The sequence below is a fragment of the Macaca nemestrina genome, chromosome 15 (assembly GCF_043159975.1).
Source record: "Macaca nemestrina isolate mMacNem1 chromosome 15, mMacNem.hap1, whole genome shotgun sequence".
Classification (NCBI taxonomy): Eukaryota; Metazoa; Chordata; class Mammalia; order Primates; family Cercopithecidae; genus Macaca; species Macaca nemestrina.
Genome location: NC_092139.1, coordinates 108,339,669 through 108,359,219, shown reverse-complemented (window position 1 = coordinate 108,359,219; position 19,551 = coordinate 108,339,669). Strand labels below are relative to the sequence as shown.

Below are 19,551 nucleotides of genomic sequence, written 5' to 3'. Positions count from 1 at the left end.
TAGGAGTTGGGGCTTCTTGGATTTGCCTCAAGGCTTCCCTAAGAATCCTTTTTTCTTTTTTTTTTTTCTTTTTTTTTTTTTTTTTTTGAGACGGAGTCTCGCTCTGTCGCCCAGGCTAGAGTGCAGTGGACGGATCTCAGCTCACTGCAAGCTCCGCTTCCCGGGTTCACGCCATTCTCCTGCCTCAGCCTCCCGAGTAGCTGGGACTACAGGCGCCCGCCACCACGCCGGGCTCATTTTTTGTGTTTTTTTAGTAGAGACGGGGTTTCACCGTGTTCGCCAGGATGGTCTCGATCTCCTGACCTCGTAATCCGCCCATCTCGGCCTCCCAAAGTGCTGGGATTACAGGCTTGAGCCACCGCGCCCGGCCCCAGAATCCTTTTTTCTTTTCTTTCCTTTTTTTTTTTTTTTGAGATGGAGTTTTCGCTCTTGTTACCCAGGCTGGAGGGCAATGGTGCACTCTCGGCTCACTGCAACCTCTGCCTCCCGGGTTCAAGTGATTCTCCTGCCTCAGCCTCCCACGTAGCTGGGATGACAGGCGCCCACCACGCCCAGCTAATTTTTGTATTTTTAGTAGAGACAGGGTTTCACCATGTTGGCCAGGCTGGTCTCGAACTCCTGACCTCAAGTGATCCGCCCACCTCGGCATCCCAAAGTGCTGGGATTACAGGTGTGAGCCATCGTGCCTGGCCAGAATCTTCTTTCTTTTATTGTGTGTCTAAAAGAGATTTCAAGTTACCGGTGGCAGCTGGAGACCCTACTGTTAGTGAGTAAGGAAAATAACCATCGGCTTCTTTACCCCGCAGGTGCTCGGCTGAGAGGAACACAGGCCAGGAAATACTAATGATGGGGATAAAGAGCTCCCCAGGGGCTGGATGTGGCAGCTCAAGCCTATAATCCCAACTTTCAGGAGGCCAAGGTGGGAGGACTGCTTGAGCCCAGGAGTTTGAGACCAGTCTGGGCAACATGGCAAGGCCCTGTGTCACAAAAAAAAAAAAAAAAAAAAAAGTCCCCAGGACCCAAGGAAGCTGCCCAGAAGTTTTCTAAAGAGGCTCCCAGGCCGGGCGCGGTGGCTCAAGCCTGTAATCCCAGCACTTTGGGAGGCCGAGACGGGCGGATCACGAGGTCGGGAGATCGAGACCATCCTGGTTAACACGGTGAAACCCCGTCTCTACTAAAAAATACAAAAAACTAGCCGGGCGAGGTGGCGGGCGCCTGTAGTCCCAGCTACTCGGGAGGCTGAGGCAGGAGAATGGCGTGAACCCGGGAGGCGGAGCTTGCAGTGAGCTGAGATCTGGCCACTGCACTCCAGCCTGGGTGACAGAGCGAGACTCCGTCTCAAGAAAAAAAAAAAAAAAAAAAAAAAGAGGCTCCCCTGCTGCAACTTTGAAGAGGAACAGGCTGTGCTGGTGCCCCTGCTTTAAGGATGCTTGTAGCTTTCTCCTGCTATCTCAGTAAGGTCTGCTGAGCACTGCACTGACAGCTCCCAGTCCCCTCTCAGTGAAGACGTCAAGAAGCAGCAGCCAAGCAGCAGTCGCGGCTGCCTCCCAGCGGCCCCGGCTGTAATCTTCTGTTCAAGGTGCCCACACCAGATCTCGGCTGTAGAAAGCAGACAGGCTTCAGCTGCCCTAAGAGCTGGTTCTGCGGCTGGTGACTCAGCGGGGGTGGGGGTTGGGGGGAAGTGGGGGTTGGGACTTGGGGTCTGAGGGGCCAGCACTGGTGACAACAAAGTCCAGGGGATTTTGTGCAGAAGACAGGAAGCTGAGTCCCAAGAACAAGCCTAGCAGTGGAACTGCAATCGAATGAATCCCCGGTAATTCCATTCATGCCACTGAATCCTCCCTGTGGGTTCAGAAACACAGATCCCTGCTTCGTGCGTCCTAAAAATGCAGTGCGAACCAAGGTCTAAATTCCACAATGAAGTGACCCTTCTCTTTTCTGCTACCCACCTTCCCCCCGACCCCACACCCACCCCCAAGTCCACAAGAACAGAGTGATGTGGGTGGAGATTTTCCTTTATTTGTTTTTATTTTGGAGAGGAAGGGCTAGAGCAAAAAGATGATGCCAACACACCGGGCACTAGAATGGCCCCTGCACATGCAGAACACACGGACACTCACGCTGGATTAGCGACTGAGCAAATGTGCCCCGTGGAGAGAATGTCACCAAAGCTGCAAAAGCCCCCCGCCGCCAACTTTTATTAGTTTTAAGACCCCCAACCACACCCACCCCAGATCTCCCTGTCATTCTTAGTAAGCAGACCTCCTAGGAAACTGGGCTTTTACTCCTGTGGGCTCAGTGCCACATCCCCTCAAATAAACATGCATCCTCTAGAGCAAAAGGGAAATTGACAGAATGCTGGAATGCCGAGAGATGGGATGCTTCATTTTTCATTATCCACCAGCTTGGGAGAAAGGCCACCTTCCATCACACCAGTGAGAGCGGGGAAAGAGCTATCGGGCCCTTTCCCGTCTCTCAGGCCTTGTGCAACATGTCCCTGGCTGCTCACACTCCAGCCCTGCCTGACTTGAAACAAACCGAGTCAGTAGCCTTCCACCTCTTGCCTTGAGAAGAAGACATTTGAGAGCTCGCAGATATAGGGCAACCGATGATCCAAACCAACATCTTCTCTTGCTCAGCTTCTGTTCTATCCAAAGGTCTAATCCTGCTCCCCCAAGGGGATTTCTGAGGTCTGAAACCCCCAAACCTGACTCCAGGCCTCCCCAGCAATGTGTGGGCCCCATGGAACGTATTTATTTCATTGCAACGACCCCTCACTACCTAATCTTCCTGCATTCCCCCAGAGCAGTCTTGGGTTTCTCTCGGCATCTCTCCCCACGGCTTGCTGTGGTGTTCTGACTTGGAGGTGTCCAGGGTGGCAGGGGAAGTGTCAGGTACCTTTGCTTTCTGTCCTCTCCTCGTCAGCCGTCTGAGCGTTGCTGACAGCGCGAAGCTGCCCCTGGGCTGCAGGCTTCACCGAAAGGACCAAGCGTTTGCGGAACGTCTCGCAGAGCACAATGTACACAAAGGGGTTGAGGCAGCTGTTGGCGTAGCCCAAGCTGATGGCCGCATTGTACAGGTAGACAAAGGTGAGGGTCGGGCGGCTGATGGACAACTGGGTCAGCTGTAGCACATAGTAGGGTGCCCAGCACACAAAGAAGACCAGGCAGATGGCGATGGCTGTGCGGGTCACCCTCTTTGTCCGCAGCCGGATGCTGCGCTGGGAGGCAGGGGCCACTGAGGACGTCATGCGCTGCAGGATCCTCACGTATGCGGCCGTGATGACCACGAAGGGCAGGGCAAAGGCCAGGAAAAACTGGTACAGGGTGAACCAGTAAAGGTCAGTGTCCGGGTTGGGCAAGCGGATGCCGCAGCCCACTGCACCTCCTGGGAAGGGGATGAGTCTGGCATACAACCACACGGGGGTGATGCTGATGAAGGAGAGGGCCCACAGGAGGCAGATCACCAGGGTGGCCACAGAGGGCTTCCGGAACTTTGTGGAAGAGATGGGGTGGACGGTGGCCAGGTAGCGGTCAATGGCCATGGCGGTCAGGATGTAGGTGCTGGTGAACTGACTATTGGCATCCATGGCCGTGATGAGGGTGCACATGGTCTCCCCAAAGTGCCACACCCCATTGCCCATGAGCTGGTGGATCATGAAGGGCATGCCCAGGAGAAAGAGGAGATCCACCACCGAGAGGTTGATGATGAAGATGTCGGGGACATTGTTGCACCAGTGCAGCTTGGACTTCTTCACGACCGCGAAGATGACCATGGAGTTCCCGATGATGCCCAGGAGGCAGATGGTGCCGAACACCGAAGGCATGATGATGTTGATGTAGGAGACGCTCCCTGAGCGAGGAGGTGATCCTGGGGACAGAAGGAGCAAGCGTTGGCCGTTTGACATGGGCTCTGCTCTGAGAACTGACATCCTGCTGGCATGCTCAGCCTCCAGCGACCCACCGTTCATCTGGAATCCTCTCCCACCATTCTCCCTCCCTTCACCGTTGCTAATCTTGTCCCTTTTCCCTCCTCCATGGATTTCCTGGTGAATCCTACCAGAGTCCCCTGAGCCACCCGTCTTGCAAGGACACAAGAAGCCTGCCTCCTGCAGGCACCAGAGGCAAGAACCACAGCTGTCTGCAGAGATTACTCTGTGCGCCCCGGGCTTCACCAGGAAACCTCATCAAAATAGCCAGAAGGACAAAAAAGTAAGTGTGTGTGTATGTGTGTGTGCACATGCTTTTCCTATGTGTAGCCCTGAGTGCTTCATTTTGGAGCTCTCTGGTTGGAAACGGTGTACTGATTCTTGGACATCTCTGAGCGACTGTCTTGTAGAGGCTTTTGCCGGCTGTGCCCTGGTCAAGTCAGCAGCCCTCCCTACCCCAGTCTTCCTAGCAGGGATTTCCTTGCTTGGTATCTTCTGAGCCTGGGCTTCTTGAGTGAAGCAGAGACAGAAGCTGTGTGTTGCAGCTCAGCAGCCTGAAAAAATTATCCACATAAGCCTTTCCTCTTTTCCTTCCTTCCCTTCTCCTTCAAAGCTGGAATCCCAGGGCACCGCAGCTCTGGAAATATCAGGAAGCTTAATTCACCAGAAAAGTTAATCCCCTCATGGCTCCGTGAAGTCTTCCCTTCCCAGGGCCTCTCCCAGGTGGCAGTGAGGATGTCTCAGACCTCATCACCCAAGTGCGAGTAAAAGGCTGAGGCTAACAGTGCAGGAGTGAGCCCCCAGCTGTCTCCCACATACCACCCTCCAGCTTCTCTCGCTTGCTTTTCCAGCCTGGAATTTTTTCTGCCAAGCCTCTTTGGAACCCAGCCGCGAGCCTTCCCCTGCTGCCTCGCGGCTGGCCCCACTTCCTTGCCATTCTGAACATGCCTTCGTCCCCTGCTCTGCTCCTACCCGTCTGCCCCTGCGGACCCTTGCCCCCTTCTCCCCTGCCCCTCTGAGCAAAGTAGACCACAGATCTTGTCCCCAAGAACTGTGATAAAGTTTCCCAAGCAGTTTGGCTCAGGGGTGAAACCTTCCCATTTTCCACCCACAGCCCAGAGGAGGGAGGACTCCCAGTCAACTCACCTGCCGAGGTGAGGTTATCGGGGCCATCAGAGGTGTTGCTGGTGTTGGGACCAGTGGGCAGCAGCGAGGCTTCCAGGTCCATCCAGCCAGTGCTGGTCGCCGGCTCCCACAACCAAGCTGAGCTCCCCTCCACCCACGCAGGCTGCGGCAGCCTCCAGCGCCTGCCACCTTGTCCAGGAGCGCAAGCCCCGCAGTCGGGAAGGGGGTCTTCCTCGGCAGCCTGGCAGCCGTTGCCGCCTCCAAGCCCAACTGCCCTCCCTACTCCCTCCTTCGCGGCTCTCACTGACATCACCTAGACACATTAACATTCGGAGGCAGCTGCACATTAACCTCTTCAGTCCCGGGCTGTGGCTGGCTTCCACTTCTGAATGCCTGCAGAGCCCCAGGGCCCTGGGGAAGCTGGGAGGGACTGGGCAGAGGCAGCCCCATCAGGAAAGGGATCTCCTTCCCACTGACACTTGGGATTGTCTCGTGTGCTTACAGGGGCTGCTGCTTGTCTTGCATGAGGATCGAGGTCTCTGCAAAGGCAAACGGACAGAGCAAACAGGCTGCCTCCCTGTGGAGGAGACAGTAGCTTGGCTTAGCCCCTATCCCAGGTATGGGTGGCTGGGCCACATGGCAGGGTCCGGGGGGAACTGCACAGAGCTTGGGAATCAAAGGCTTGGACTGCAGCAGGGCTGCCCCCCACGCACACTCAGGGCACCCTCGGCCCCTTCTCTGTGCCCTGACGGCTTCCGACCATCTCGCTGGCTATGCTGCCAGCGTCCTGCAGAAGTAGTTGAGGAGTTGGCTGCTGAACCTTTGCCTGGCACTCAGAGGTCACGCAGGTCACTCCATGCTGGCCATAGCCAGGACCTCGGGGGCCGGAAGGGGACAAACTCCCATCTGCACGGGATCTGTCTGGACCAGGCTCGCAGAGGTGTTAATTTTCTAAATGCTCTGAGGCCCCTGAGGTTTGGCCTGGGACTCTTTGAGACAAATATCCAAGCATGATCCCCCAAAGAGATCATCCCAGAGGAACAGCCTCGGCGGCAAAGCCGTTGAGTGAATTTTCCAAGGAGGCATCCTGTTGCCGGCCTCTGGGGCCCTCACAGACAGGAGCCGCCACTGCACCCACTGCCGGACTCAGGAGCCAGGGGCTCAGGGTTCACAGACGGATCCCTACATGTGTCCTCTGTCTTGTTTACTTATTGGATTCATCCAACAAACATTTATTGAGTCCTTACTACCCGCCAAGCACTGTTCTAGGTTTTGCAGTGAAAAAAAAACGGGGGGTGGGTGATAAAGTCCCTGTCCTCATGAAGATTGCGTTCAAGTTGGGGGGAGACAGAAAAATCCCTCAAAGACGATTCATGATATTGGCGATTACTATGAAAAACTTAAAGCAGGGTGAGCCGGCCCCTGAATACCAGCGGAGATGGAGGTTGCTATTTTATACAGGATTGATCATCAAGGAAGGCCTCACTGAGAAGCAATTCCAGAAAAGTCCTGAAGGAAGTCAGGAACTATGCTTAGAAATATTCTAGAGGACCAGTATTCCTGGCTGTGGAAATCGCCAATGCAAAGGCTGTGTGGCAGGAGCGTGCAGGGTGACTCTGGAGAACAGCATCGGGCCAGGTGCAGTGACTCCACCTGTGATCCCAGCACTTTGTGAGGCCAAGGCAGGCGGATTGCTTGAGCTCAGGAGTTCAAGACCAGCCTGGACAACATTGTGAAACTCTGTCTCTACAAAAATTAGCCAAGCATGGTGGCAGGTGCCTGTAATTACAGCTACTTAAGCAGCTGAAGCAGGAGAATCGCTTGAAACCAGGAGGCAGAGATTGCAGTGAGCTGAAATTGGGCCACTGCACTCCAGCCTGGGTGACACAGAAAGACCCTGTCTCAGGAAAAAGAAAATATACTTCACATAAAGATAACTTATGATATTGGCAATTGCTGTAAAAAACTTAAAGCAGAGTGAGCGGGCCTGCGAATACCAGGAGAGGTAGTGGTTACTCTGGTAGAGGATTGATCATCAAGGAAGGCCTCTCTGAGAAAAGTCCTGAAGGAAGTGAGGAAGCATGCTTAGAAATATTCTGGAGGACCAGCATTCCCGGCCATGGAAATTGCCAGTGCAGAGGCCCCGTGGCAGGAGTCTGCAGGGTGACTCTGGAGAGCACTGTGGCTATAGTAGAGATTAGCAGGAGCTGACATCAGAGAGGAAGGAGCAGGCAGGGAAGATTCTGCCAGGCTTGCCAGCCAGTGTAAGCACTTTGGCTTTTCCTTTAGGGGAAACGGGAGTCACCAGGGGGTTTTCAGTTGAGAAAAGACATGATCAGACATGTTTTGATCAGTCTGGGCCAGGTGTAGTGGCTCATGCCTGTAATCCCAGCACTTTGGGAGGCTGAGACGGGAGGATTGACTGAGGTCAGGAGTTCGAGACCAGCCTGGCCAACATGGTGAAACCCTGTCTCTACTAAATATACACAAATTAGCCAGGCGTGGTGGCAGGCACCTGTAATCCCAGCTACTTGGGAGGCTGAGGCATGAGAACTGCTTGAACCCAGGAGGCAGAGGTTGCAGTGAGCTGAGATTGTGCCATTGTACTCCAGCCTGGGTGACAGAACAAGACTCTGTCTCAGGAAAAAAAAAAAAAAAAAAGAAGCTCTTTGCGGTCAAGGAAGGCCTCACTGAGAAGTACTTCCAGAAAAGTCCTGAAGGAAGTGAGGAAGCGTGTTTGGCGGGAGGTGATTGGATCTTGGGAGCAGATTTCTCCCTTGCTGTTTTTGTGATAATGAGAGAGTGGTCATGAGATCTTGTTGTTGAAAAGTGTATAGCTGGCCAGGTGTGGTGGCTTGTGCCTACAATCCCAGCACTTTGAGAGGCCGAGGCAGGCGGATCACCTGAGGTCAGGAGTTCGAAACAAGCCTGGCTGGCATGGTGAATCCCCGTCTCTACTAAAGATACAAAAATTAGCCAGACATGGTGGCACGCACCTATAGTCCCAGCTACTCATGAGGCTGAGGCAGGAGAATCGCTTGAACCCAGGAGGCGGAGGTTGCAGTGAGCCGAGATCGCGCCGTTGCACTCCAGCCTGGGCAACAATAGAGAAAATCCGTCTTTAAAAAAAAAAAAGTTCTAGAAATGAACAGTCTGCACAACATGGTGAAAGTACTTAATGCCGCTAAACTGGACACTTAAAAGTGGTTAAAATGGTAAATTTTATGTTATGTATATTGTACCACAATATATAAAGTGAAGAGGCAAATTTTATGTATATTTTATCCTGCACAAAAAATCCCAAAACTCTGCAATGGCCATCCCAGCATCCCCACCTTATTATCATAGACCATTTCGTGCAGCTATCCCAGAAGCATGTTAGAACTGGCTCCAGCTACATCCTGCATTACAGAAGAGTGCTCCCCTGTCAATAAACTATCTCCTTTCTTTTTAAATTAATTTATTAATTTATTTTTTTTTTGATTCGAGACAGAGTCTGGCTCTGTCACCCAGGCTGGAGTGCAGTGGTGTGATCTCAGCTCACTGCAACCTCCACCTCCTGGTTCAAGTGATTCTCTGGCTTCAGCCTCCAGAGTAGCTGGGATTACAAGCATGTTGCACCATGCCCAGCTAATTTTACTAGAAATAGAGTCTCACTATGTTGCCTAGGCTGGTCTTAAACTCCTGGCCTCCAGTGATCCACCCGCCTCAGCCTCCCAAAATACTGGTATTACAGGCGTGAGCCACCATACCTCGCCTACTCACTTTATTTGAGACAGGGGCTCACTCTGTCATCCAGGCTGGAGTGCAGTGGTGAGATTTCAGCTCACTGCAACTTCTGACTCCCTGGTTCAAGTGATCCTCCTACCTCAGCCTCCCTAGTAGCTGGTACTATAGGCACAAGCCATGACGCCCAACTAATTTTGTTTTTTAAAATTTTTTGTAGAGATGAGGTGTCGCTATGTTGCCCAAGCTGGTCTTGAACTCCTGAGCTCAAGGGATCCTACTGCCTCGGCCTCTTGAGGTGCTGGTATTACAAGCATAAGCCACCACGTCTGGCCAAAACTATCTCCTTTCAACCTTATATTTGCATCATGGTCTAGCACCCTCAAGATCCACTTCTGGCCGGGTGGGGTGGCTCTCACCTGTAACCCAGCACTGTGGGAGGTGGAGGCCAGAGAATCACTTGAGCCTAGGAGTTCAAGACCAGTCTGGGCAACACAGCGAGGCCCTCTCTACAAAAAATTAAAAATTAGCCAGGCATAGTGGCGTGCGACTATAGTTCCAGCTACTTGGGAGTCTGAGGCAGGAGGATTGCTTGAACCCAGGAGATTGAGGCTGTAGAGAGAAGTGTTTGCACCATGGCACTTCAGCATGGGTGACAAAGCAAGGCCCTGTCTCAAAACAAAAACAAAAACAAAAACAAAAACAAAAATCCACTCCCACACATAGTCCCTTTATTTCTCCCAGTCCTTATTAGCTGGTCCTGGTCCTCATGGTTGGACTATTTTATCCAAAAGCAGAAGCTGTATTTCCCATCCCAAGCTACAACACTGAGATCTGACCCCAGTTATTGAGTCTGAAGCAATGACAGGCTCTCTGCTCCTTCTGTTCGACTGACAGCTGCATGTTCTCATGCAGTGCCAATTGTGTCCCTGAGGCACCAAGGTAAAAGTGAAGGCTGGAGTAAACAGATTTGGACATATTGGGTGCCTGGTCACCAGGGCTGCTTTTAACTCTAGCAAAATGGATATTGTTGCCATCAATGACTCCTTTTTTTTTCAAATCATATTTGAGTATGATTCCATCCATGGCAAGTTCCACAGCACCATCAGGCTGAAAACGGGAAGCTTGTCACCAATGGAAATCCCATCACCATCTTCCAGGAATGAGATCCCACCAAAATCAAAGGGGATGATGCTGGTGCTGATTATGTTACGGACTCACCAGCATCTTCACTACCATGGAGAAGGCTGGGACTTGCTTAGATGGGGGAGCCAAAAGAGTCACCATCTCTGCCCCTTCTGATGCCCCCATGTTTGTGATGGGCATGAACCATGAGAAGTATGGAGACAGCCTCAAGATTATCAGCAATGCCTCCTGCACCACCAGTTGCTTAACCCCCCCTGGCCAAGGTCATCCATGACAACTTTGGCACCGTGGAAGGACTCATGACCGCCGTTCATGCCTTCACTGACACCTAGAAGACTCCCGATGGTACCTCTGGGAAATTGTAGTGTGATGGCTGCAGTGCTCTCTAGAACATCATTCTTGCCAAGCCTGTGGGCAAAGTCATCCCCAAGCTGAATGGGAAGCTCACTGGCATGGCCCTCCATGTCCCCACCACCACCATGTTGGTCATGGACCTGACCTGCCATCTGGAGAAACCTGCCAAATACAGTGACATCAAGATGATGGTGAAGCAGGCATTGAGGGGGCTCCTCAAGGGCATCCTGGGCTATACTGAGCACCAGGTTGTCTCCTCTGACTTTGACAGTGACACCCATTCTTCCACCTTCAATGGTGGGCCTGGCATTGCCCTCAACAACAACTTCGTCAAGCTCATTTCCTGGTATGACAGTGAATTTGGCTACAGCAACAGGGTGGTGAACCTCATGGTCCACATGACCTCCAAGGAGTAAGAGCCCCAGGCCACCAATCCCAGTGAGAGCACAAGAGGAAGAGAGGGGCCCTGAGCTGCTGGGGAGCCCTGCTGCACTCAGCCCCCACCATACTGAGCATCTCCCCTCAACACAGTTTCCATGTCAGACCCCTGAAGCGGGTGGGGCCTACGGAGACCCACCTTATCATGTGCCATCAATAAAGTCCCCTATACATTGCCCCCCCAAAAAAAAAGTCCCCTGTACTTCTGACTGTTAAGAGTCAGGAGAAGAAGCAACGAGAGGAAATAAGGAGCATATCTGAGGATAAATATCCTCTTGCAAGTCAGTTGAATCCTAGCATGACTTCCAGACAAGGGCAGGCTGCTCTCCTCTAGCAAGGAAGAGAGGGTTACTTTTGCTGGCCTGAAATGTTCAGGGGGTTCAGAGAAATCTGGGGGTTCAATGTTCTCAAGTACACCCAGATGTCCCCTCCTAGGCATTAGGGTTCCAATCCTTTCCTATGAGAGGCTTTACTTTGGCATTGGTGATGCGTTAGGGCTGCCCATATTCCATCTTTCTTGCAACTCTGCAACTCTTACAATTAGAATCTGGGTCTTATTCTCAGCAATGTCTGCCTTATTGCTGCAGAAGATGAGGGTCTGCAATTGTTGCTTTGAAGGCCTTCTGGCTTTTGTTGTATGTCCTGAATTGACAGTTGGCTATCTGACTCTGCCTTTTTTTTTTTTTTTCTCTTATCTGTTCTTTTTTTTTTTTTTTTTTTTTTTTTTTTTTTTTTTTGAGACAGAGTCTCCCTCTGTCACCCAGGCTGGAGTGCAGCAGTGGCCCGATCTTAGCTCACTGCAACCTCCACCTCCCAGGCTCAAGTGATTTTTGTGCCTCAGCCTCCTGAGTAGCTGGGATTACAGGCACGTGCCAGATACCCAGCTAATTTTTGCATTTTTAGTAGAGACAGTGTTTCACCATGTTGGCCAGGCTGGTCTTGAACTTCTGGCCTCAAGTGATCTGCCCATCTTGGCCTCCCAAAGTGCTGAGATTACAGGTGTGAGCCACTGCACGCAGAGTCTGCCATTTTTTCTTCAAGGCTTCCAAAGCAGTTAACAAAAACCAGCTAACTCCATAGTCCTTATAATGACCACAGTTTCCACACTGTTCACATCTAGAGCTACTGCATAGTTCAATGTTTCCTCTTCCACTTATACCTCATTTCAACCAACCACAGGTACGAGTGTCAATGTGATGCTACTGCACACACCAGGCCAGGGTTGTTGAGCCCCCCATTTACCACCAGCAATGGAATCCTTGTTGGCGTCTGACTGGTAATTGATATATTCCAGAAACTCAACTGGATGGAGTTGTGGGGGAGGTCCCCTTCTTTCTACTGTCACTCCTGGTACTAATTTCCTTAATTTGGTTTTCTCTAAAAGCAGTGCTTGAAACAAGGACTTGTGTGCAGTAGTTTATTTTAGATGTGATTTTAAGGAGCAGGTGTCAGGGAACAGAGTGAGTCAGGGAAGAAGGAAAAGCCAGGATAAGGGTACGTTGCCAAGTTTGCTGCTGTGGGCAATGGGGGCTCAATTTGTCCAGGCCCTCCTAGGAAGTTCAAGAATGTCTCTCAACTGGGCACAGTGGCTCACACCTGTAATCCTAGCATTTTGGAGGCCGAGGTGGGTGGATTGCCTGAGCTCAGGAATTCCAGACCAGCCTAGGCAACACGGTGAAACCTGTGTCTACTAAAATACAAAAAATTTGCCAGATGTAGCAGTGTGCGCCTGTAGTCCAGCCACTCCAGAGGCTGAGGCAGAAGAATGGCATGAACCCAGGAGGCAGAGCTTGCAGTGAGCCGAGATCGCACCACTGCACTCCAGCCTGGGCAACAGAGTGAGACTCTGTCTCTTAAAAAAAAAAGAAGAAAGTCTGGGACCTTCTCCCTCTTTCTTGGGTAGCTGAGGCATGAGAACCACCTCTAGGAGGCAGAGGTTGCAGTGAGCCAGAAAGGTGCCACTGCATTCCAGCCTGGGCAACAGAGCAAGACTCTGTCTCAACAACAACAAAAAAGTTCCGTTTTAGGCCAGACACAGTGGCTCACACCTGTAATCCCACCACTTTGGGAGGCCAAGGCGGGTGGATCACTAGGTCAGGAGATCGAGACCATCCTGGCTAACACAGTGAAACCTTGTCTCTACTAAAAAAAATACAAAAAACTAGCCGGGTGTGGAGATAAGCGCCTGTAGTCCCAGCTACTCAGGGGGCTGAGGCAGGAGAATGGCATGAACCCGGGAGGCAGAGCTTGCAGTGAGCTGAGATCGCACCACTGCACTCCAGCCTGGGCAACAGAGTGAGACTCCATCTCAAAAAAAAAAAAAAAAGTTCTCCTTTAGACATGCTACATTTAAGATGCCTATTCACTTCCTAAGGGAAGTGGTGGTTAGTAGTTGGATATAAGAGTCAGAAGTTTTAGCCGGGCGTGGTGGTGCATGCCTGTAATCCCAGCCACTCAAGAGGCTGAGTCAGGAGAATCGTTTGAACCTGGGAGACGGAGGTTGCCGTGAGCCAAGATTGCGCCATTGCACTCCAGCCTAGGCGACAGAGCGAGGCTCTGTCTCAAAAAAAAAAAGTTCGGCTGGGCGCGGTGGCTCAAGCCTGTAATCCCAGCACTTTGGGAGGCCGAGACGGGCAGATCACGAGGTCAGGAGATCGAGACCATCCTGGCTGACACGGTGAAACCCCGTCTCTACTTTAAAAAATACAAAAAACTAGCCAGGCGAGGTGGCGGCGCCTGTAGTCCCAGCTACTCGGGAGGCTGAGGCAGGAGAATGGCGTGAACCCGGGAGGCGGAGCTTGCAGTGAGCTGAGATCCGGCCACTGCACTCCAGCCTGGGCAGCAGAGCGAGACTCCGTCTCAAAAAAAAAAAAAAAAAAAAAAAAAAGTTCAGGGGAAAAGTCGTGCCTGAAGATATAAATTTTTAAATTTGGCCGGGCGTGGTGGCTCAAGCCTGTAATCCCAGCACTTTGGGAGGCCGAGACGGGCGGATCATGAGGTCAGGAGATCGAGACCATCCTGACTAATACGGTGAAACCCCGTCTCTACTGAAAAATACAAAAACTAGCCGGGCGAAGTGGCGGGTGCCTGTAGTCCCAGCTACTCGGGAGGCTGAGGCAGGAGAATGGCGTGAACCCGGGAGGAGGAGCTTGCAGTGAGCTGAGATCCGGCCACTGCACTCCAGCCTGGGTGACAGAGCAAGACTCCGTCTCAAAAAAAAAAAAAATAAAATAAATTTTTAAATTTATTTTATTTTTTGTTTAGCAATTTCAAAAGCTCACAGAGATATAAATTTAAACAGACTGGATGAGCTTACCTAGGGAGTAAGTGTGAATAAAGGTGTTGTGAGGACTGAGCTCTTGGGCATTCCAAAGTTTACAGTTTGGGAAAATGAGCATTACTGTCCAGTATCTCCTCCTCTTCCACATGCCACAGTCCTCCCATCTTCATTCACTCATCCATCCATCAGACAAATCATTACACAGCATATACTACATACCAGGCACTGTACTAGGCTCTGTGGATACAGTGAAGAAAAACGAGCAAGTGCCTGGTATTAGGGAGCTTAAACTAAAGTGGGAAGAGACAAATAATGACAAGCAAGCTAATAAGTGAACGAGGTGTCCTTTTCAGGGTTCAAATCCAAACAAATCCATGTAACTTAATCACAAAGGGATTTAGGTAGTTACAAGATCATGGCTCTGGAGTTAGGCCATCCCTGCCATTATCTGCACTACCAAAATGACCGAGCCTGGTTAGAGGAGTTTAAACCAAGACTGAGCAGCAAGGGAAGCAGAGAAGGGTGGGTGTGATCTCTCTGGCCTTTAAATGCTAGGAGTGAAGTTGGGAGGAGTGAACACTGAGCAAGGCAATCCACAATGCCAGCTACACAGGCTGATTACTGACTGTTGTAAGTGTCACTGAGGAAATGAATAGGGTGATGAGAGTGGGGGTGAAGGGGTCTTTTAGAGAGGGCATTAAGGACATCCTCTTTGAAGAGTTCAGGTAGCATGCTCAACACCCATTCTACTACAAATGATTACTTTAAACCAGTGAATCAACAGTAATCTCATTCCTCTTGCTGGTGACTGTTTTCGGGGTGAGCATGTCTACTGGACACCCGTGTGCATCTCTTCAGGTCCTCTTCACCACACCTAGCTCATAGTTCATCCATCGACCTGCTCTGGCACAGTCCCTGACCAAGTCCAGGTACAAGTGCAGATATAGCTGTGACCTCACAGTGCTGTGTGCCTTTTACCCTCTGTCTTGGGTCTTCTCTGTGGCTGCTACATCTTAGAATCTGGGAATCCACGGAGTGCCCTCGCATGAACAGAAGTGCAGGGAGAGTTAATGCTCCTTAGAGGAACCTTTGACCAGTGTAGGGTGGAAGCCATGGATAGATGCTTTCCCCAAAATCCCCCAGGACATACCATCCTGAGGCATATTTCATGTAGCTTCCCAGCAGTCCCGTAGGTTAGAGCAATCAAACACTTTTAGCCCTGGCCAACTGGAAATCATTGCTTTTTACTATCTGCTTCCCTGCTTTGCTCCTCTACCCTCCTTCCTGGTTCCTAGGATCGCACTTCCCAGTAAAATACCAACACATCCCCTTTGTCTCAGACTCCGTTTTCTGGGAACCTGAGGCTAAAGCAGCACGTGATTTATTCTTACCAGTGACAGTAAAGGAGAGGAGTGTTGTGGTGAGAGGCATTTGGTAAAGATTTCCTTGTTCTTGCAAAGAAGATACAAGCAGAGATTGTCTCTTTTGCCCCCTTTGAACTTTGTTGTGCCTGGACATGACACTGGTGTATTAGTCGGTTCTTACACTGCTATAAAGAACTCCCTGAGACTGGGTAACTTATAAAGCAAAGAGGTTTAATTGGCTCACGGCTCTGCAGGCTGTGCAGGAAGTGTGGCTGGGGAAGTCTCAGGAAACTTAAAAATCATGTTGGAAGGTGGAAAGGAAGCAGGGTCATCTTACACGGCAGGAACAAGAGGAAACAAGTGAAGGGGAAGGTGCCACATACCTTTTTTTCTTTTCTTTTCTTTTCTTTTCTTTTCTTTTCTTTTCTTTTCTTTTCTTTTTGAGATGGAGTTTTGCTTTTGTTGCCCAGGCTGGGGTGCAATCCTCCAACATTGGGGATTACAATTTGACATGATATTTGGGCAGGGACAGAAATCCAAACCACATCGGTTGAGAACACTTGCAGCAGTTGAAAGTATCCTCATTGATGGGATCCATCTGGTTGTCGGAAGGAAACAGAACAAGCTCAAATGGGGAAATGCAGGAGAGTTTAGTAAAGGGCCTATTTGCCAGGGTTTGGGCATAGCTAAGGGAAACCAACAAGGAATGCTGGCCAGCCCGCTGGGGCTGTGAATAGCAGAGAGCCACTGCCATTCCCAGGCCTGGGAGCTGAGGGAAGGGGAGAAGTGAGCAGAACCCAAAAAGAACAGTCAAAAAGCAAGGGAGCCCGGCACGGTGGCTCACGCCTGTAACCCCAGCACTTTGGGAGGTTGAGGCGGGCGGACCACCTGAGGTCGGGAGTTCGAGACCAGCCTGACCAACATGGAGAAACCCTGTCTCTATTAAAAATACAAAATTAGTCAGGTGCGGTGGCACACGCCTGTAATCCTAGCTACTCAGGAGGCTGAGGCAGGAGAATCACTTGAACTTGGGAGGCGGAAGTTGCGTGAGCCGAGATTGTGCCATTGCACTCCAGCCTGGGTAACAAAAGTGAAACTCCTACTCAAAAAAAGAAAAAAGTTTAAAAAAAAATACAAAAATTAGCCAGGCATGGTGGCTGGCGCCTATAATCCCAGCTTCTTGGCGGCTGAGGCACAAGAATCTCTTGAACTCGGGAGGCAGAGGTTCCAATGAGCCAAGATTGTGCCACTGCACTCCAGCCTGGGCAATAGAGCAAGACTCAGTTGCCGTCTCAAAAATAAAAATTTTTTAAAAAGTGAGGGGGCCAGCCGGGCGCGGTGGCTCAAGCCTGTAATCCCAGCACTTTGGGAGGCTGAGACGGGCGGATCACGAGGTCAGGAGTTCGAGACCATCCTGGCTAACACGGTGAAACCCCGTGTCTACTAAAAAAAATACAAAAAACTAGCCGGGCGAGGTGGTGGGCGCCTGTAGTCCCAGCTACTCGGGAGGCTGAGGCAGGAGAATGGCGTAAAAACCCGGGAGGCGGAGCTTGCAGTGAGCTGAGATCCGGCCACTGCACTCCTGCCTGGGCAACACAGCGAGACTCTGTCTCAAAAAAAAAAAAAAAAAAAAAAAAAAGTGAGGGGGCCAATCAGCAGTAACCTGGCAGGGAGCAGTCCAAAGGAGTGAATAATCTGACCTCACTCTCCTCTTGCCCTCTGACCTCTGTCTGTAGATGCTGTTCTTGAGGGTCAACCTCTTGTGGCCCAGGGCAGGGTGGAAAGGGAGAAAAGTGAATTTGAAGGGGCAGATGGAAAATCAGCCCACTGATACAGGAGGAGACGTTCAAGTTGATATCATTGTGTAATTCTTGAAATAACTAATTATTATTTTTCTTTTGAAACAGAGTCTTACTCTGTTGCCCAGGCTGGAGTGCTGTGGCGCCATCTCAGCTCACTGTAACCTCTGCCTCCTGGGTTCAAGCAATTCTCCTGCCTCAGCCTCCCAAGTAGCTGGGATTACTAGTGTGCACCAACACACCCGGCTCATTTTTGTATTTTTAGTACAGACAGGGTTTCATCATGTTGGTCAGGCTGGTCTTGAACTCCTAGCCTCAAGTGATCTGCCCACCTCGACCTCCCAAAGTGCTGGGATTACAGGCATGAACCACCACACCTGGCCAACAACTAAGTATTTTGTTATCCTCTGTCAATTCAGATAAGGAAACTGAGGCAAAATTAATATAGAGAGTGATTTGGGCCACGGTTGAGGACTATAGCCTGGAAAACACTGAGAAGTGCTCAAAAGAGAGGCTTGAGTTTTTAAAGGGGATTAATCAGGAGAGGGGGTGATTACAGAGTTGAGTTTCCAAGGATGCTTTCTGGTTTACAGAAATAACACTGATTAGTGACTGGCTGTACACTGTTGAGCTATAGGGAGTGAGTTACAGTGTCCAGCGTATGGTGTTTTATGGCTACTTGGCATCAGTCAGTCTACAGCCCACACAGCAAGTGGCTTCCAGAGCTGATTACTTAGCTGGAGGGGGAGTGAGACATGACTGCTGTCACATTTCCATCCCTTTCTGGGCCTGATAATTTAAAGAGAGCTCACAGCTCGGAAAACACTGGGAAGTGCTCCAGAGAACCAAGGAGAGGCGCAAGTTTTTAAAGAAAAAAGGATAAAAAGTTGCTTTTCTTTTCTTTTTTTTTTTTTTGGAAACAGGGTCTCACTCTGTTGCCCAGGTTGGAATGCAGTGGCATGATCTCACCTCACTGCAACTTCTGCTTCCCGGGTTCAAGTGATTCTCCTGCCCCAGCCTCCCATGTAAGCTGGTACTACAGGCACCCACCACCATGCCCGGCTAATTGTGTGGTTTTTATTTGTTTATTTGGCTCTGTTGCCCAGACTGGAGTACAGTGTCGCGATCTCGGCTCACTGCAACCTCTTCCTTCTGGGTTCAGCCATTCTCCTGCCTCAGCCTCCCAAGTAGTTGAGATTACAGGCGTGCGCCACCACGCCTGGCTAATTTTTGTATTTTTAGTACAGGGTTTCACCATGTTGGCCAGGCTGGTCTCGAACTCCTGACCTCAGGTAATCCACCCGCCTTGGCCTCCCAAAGTGTTGGGATTACAGACATGAGCCACTGCGCCCAGCCAATGCCCGGCTAATTGTTTGTATTTTTAGTAGAGACGGGGTTTCATCACATTGGCTAGGCTGGTCTCAAACTCCTGACCTCAAATGATCCACCCGCCTCAGCTTCCCAAAGTGCTGGGATTACAGGTGTGAGCCACCGTGCTCGGCTGAAAAGTTGCTTTTCTTTCTCATCTCATTTAACAGATGAAGAAGTGAAGTGCCACAGGTTGGGTTTTCTGGGAGCAGATGCTGGGGTGGAGACAGGAGCACCAAATGTGTCTGTGGGGTGAGCGCTAGCCAAGGAAGAAGGGAAGCACATCGGGAAGGGGTCCAGAGATTGTGATGCTGACCTGACAAGGGCTCTGCCAGCCCAGTGGGAAGCCCCAGAGCAAGGCAGTCCAATGTTAGGCAGAAGCGGCTGGGCCCTGGCACCACAGCCCTGCCTAGTTGGTGGCTGGGAACCACCCCAAGAAGCGTGTGATCCCAGCTCAGAAGCTGAGACACGGCTTCTCCAAAAACCAAAAATAGAACTACCATGTTATTCAGCGATCCCACTTCTGAGTCTATATCCAAAGAAAATGAAATCAGTATCTCAAGACGATATCTGTATCCCATGTTTATTGCAGCATTACTCACAACAGCCAAGTTATGGAGTTAACATAAGTGTCTGTATTAGTCAGGGTTTCTCCAGAGGAACAGAGGCAATAAGATATATATGAAAGGGGATTTATTAGAGGGAACTGGGCCACGCAATCACAGAGGCAAAGTCCCACAACGGGCTGTCTGCAAGCTGGAGAACCAGAGAAGTCAGTAGTGAGGCTCGGTCCAAATTTAAAAGACTCGGAACCAGCCAAGCCAACAGTGCAGCCTCCAGTCTGAGACCCAAGGCCTGAGAGCCCCCATGAGGCTGCTGGTGCAAGTTCCAGATTCCAAAAGCTGAAGAACCTGGAGTCTTGTTTTCTGTTTTCCAAGGGCAGGAGGAGTCAGAGGCAGCCAGCTCCAGGAGGGAGCGAGGGAGGGAGAGCATGAGCTGAGTATCCCCATTCTTCTGCCTGCT

At 50.9% G+C, this 19,551-nt stretch overlaps 1 protein-coding gene and 1 pseudogene across 1 annotated transcript; one reads left to right on the top strand and one right to left on the bottom strand.

The window, feature by feature from the left end:
• Nucleotides 1–1,987: 1,987 nt before the first annotated feature.
• LOC105464399 (melanin concentrating hormone receptor 1) lies at nucleotides 1,988–5,575 on the bottom strand. Its single transcript, XM_011712244.3, has 2 exons — nucleotides 5,075–5,575; nucleotides 1,988–3,870 (listed from the first exon to the last, which is right to left on the bottom strand). The coding sequence occupies exons 1-2, from the start codon at nucleotides 5,361–5,363 to the stop codon at nucleotides 2,891–2,893; spliced, it is 1,269 nt and encodes a 422-aa protein (XP_011710546.2). The 5' UTR covers nucleotides 5,364–5,575; the 3' UTR covers nucleotides 1,988–2,890.
• A 4,246-nt stretch (nucleotides 5,576–9,821) lies between these two features.
• On the top strand, nucleotides 9,822–10,833 carry LOC105464548 (glyceraldehyde-3-phosphate dehydrogenase pseudogene; annotated as a pseudogene).
• Nucleotides 10,834–19,551: the final 8,718 nt, after the last annotated feature.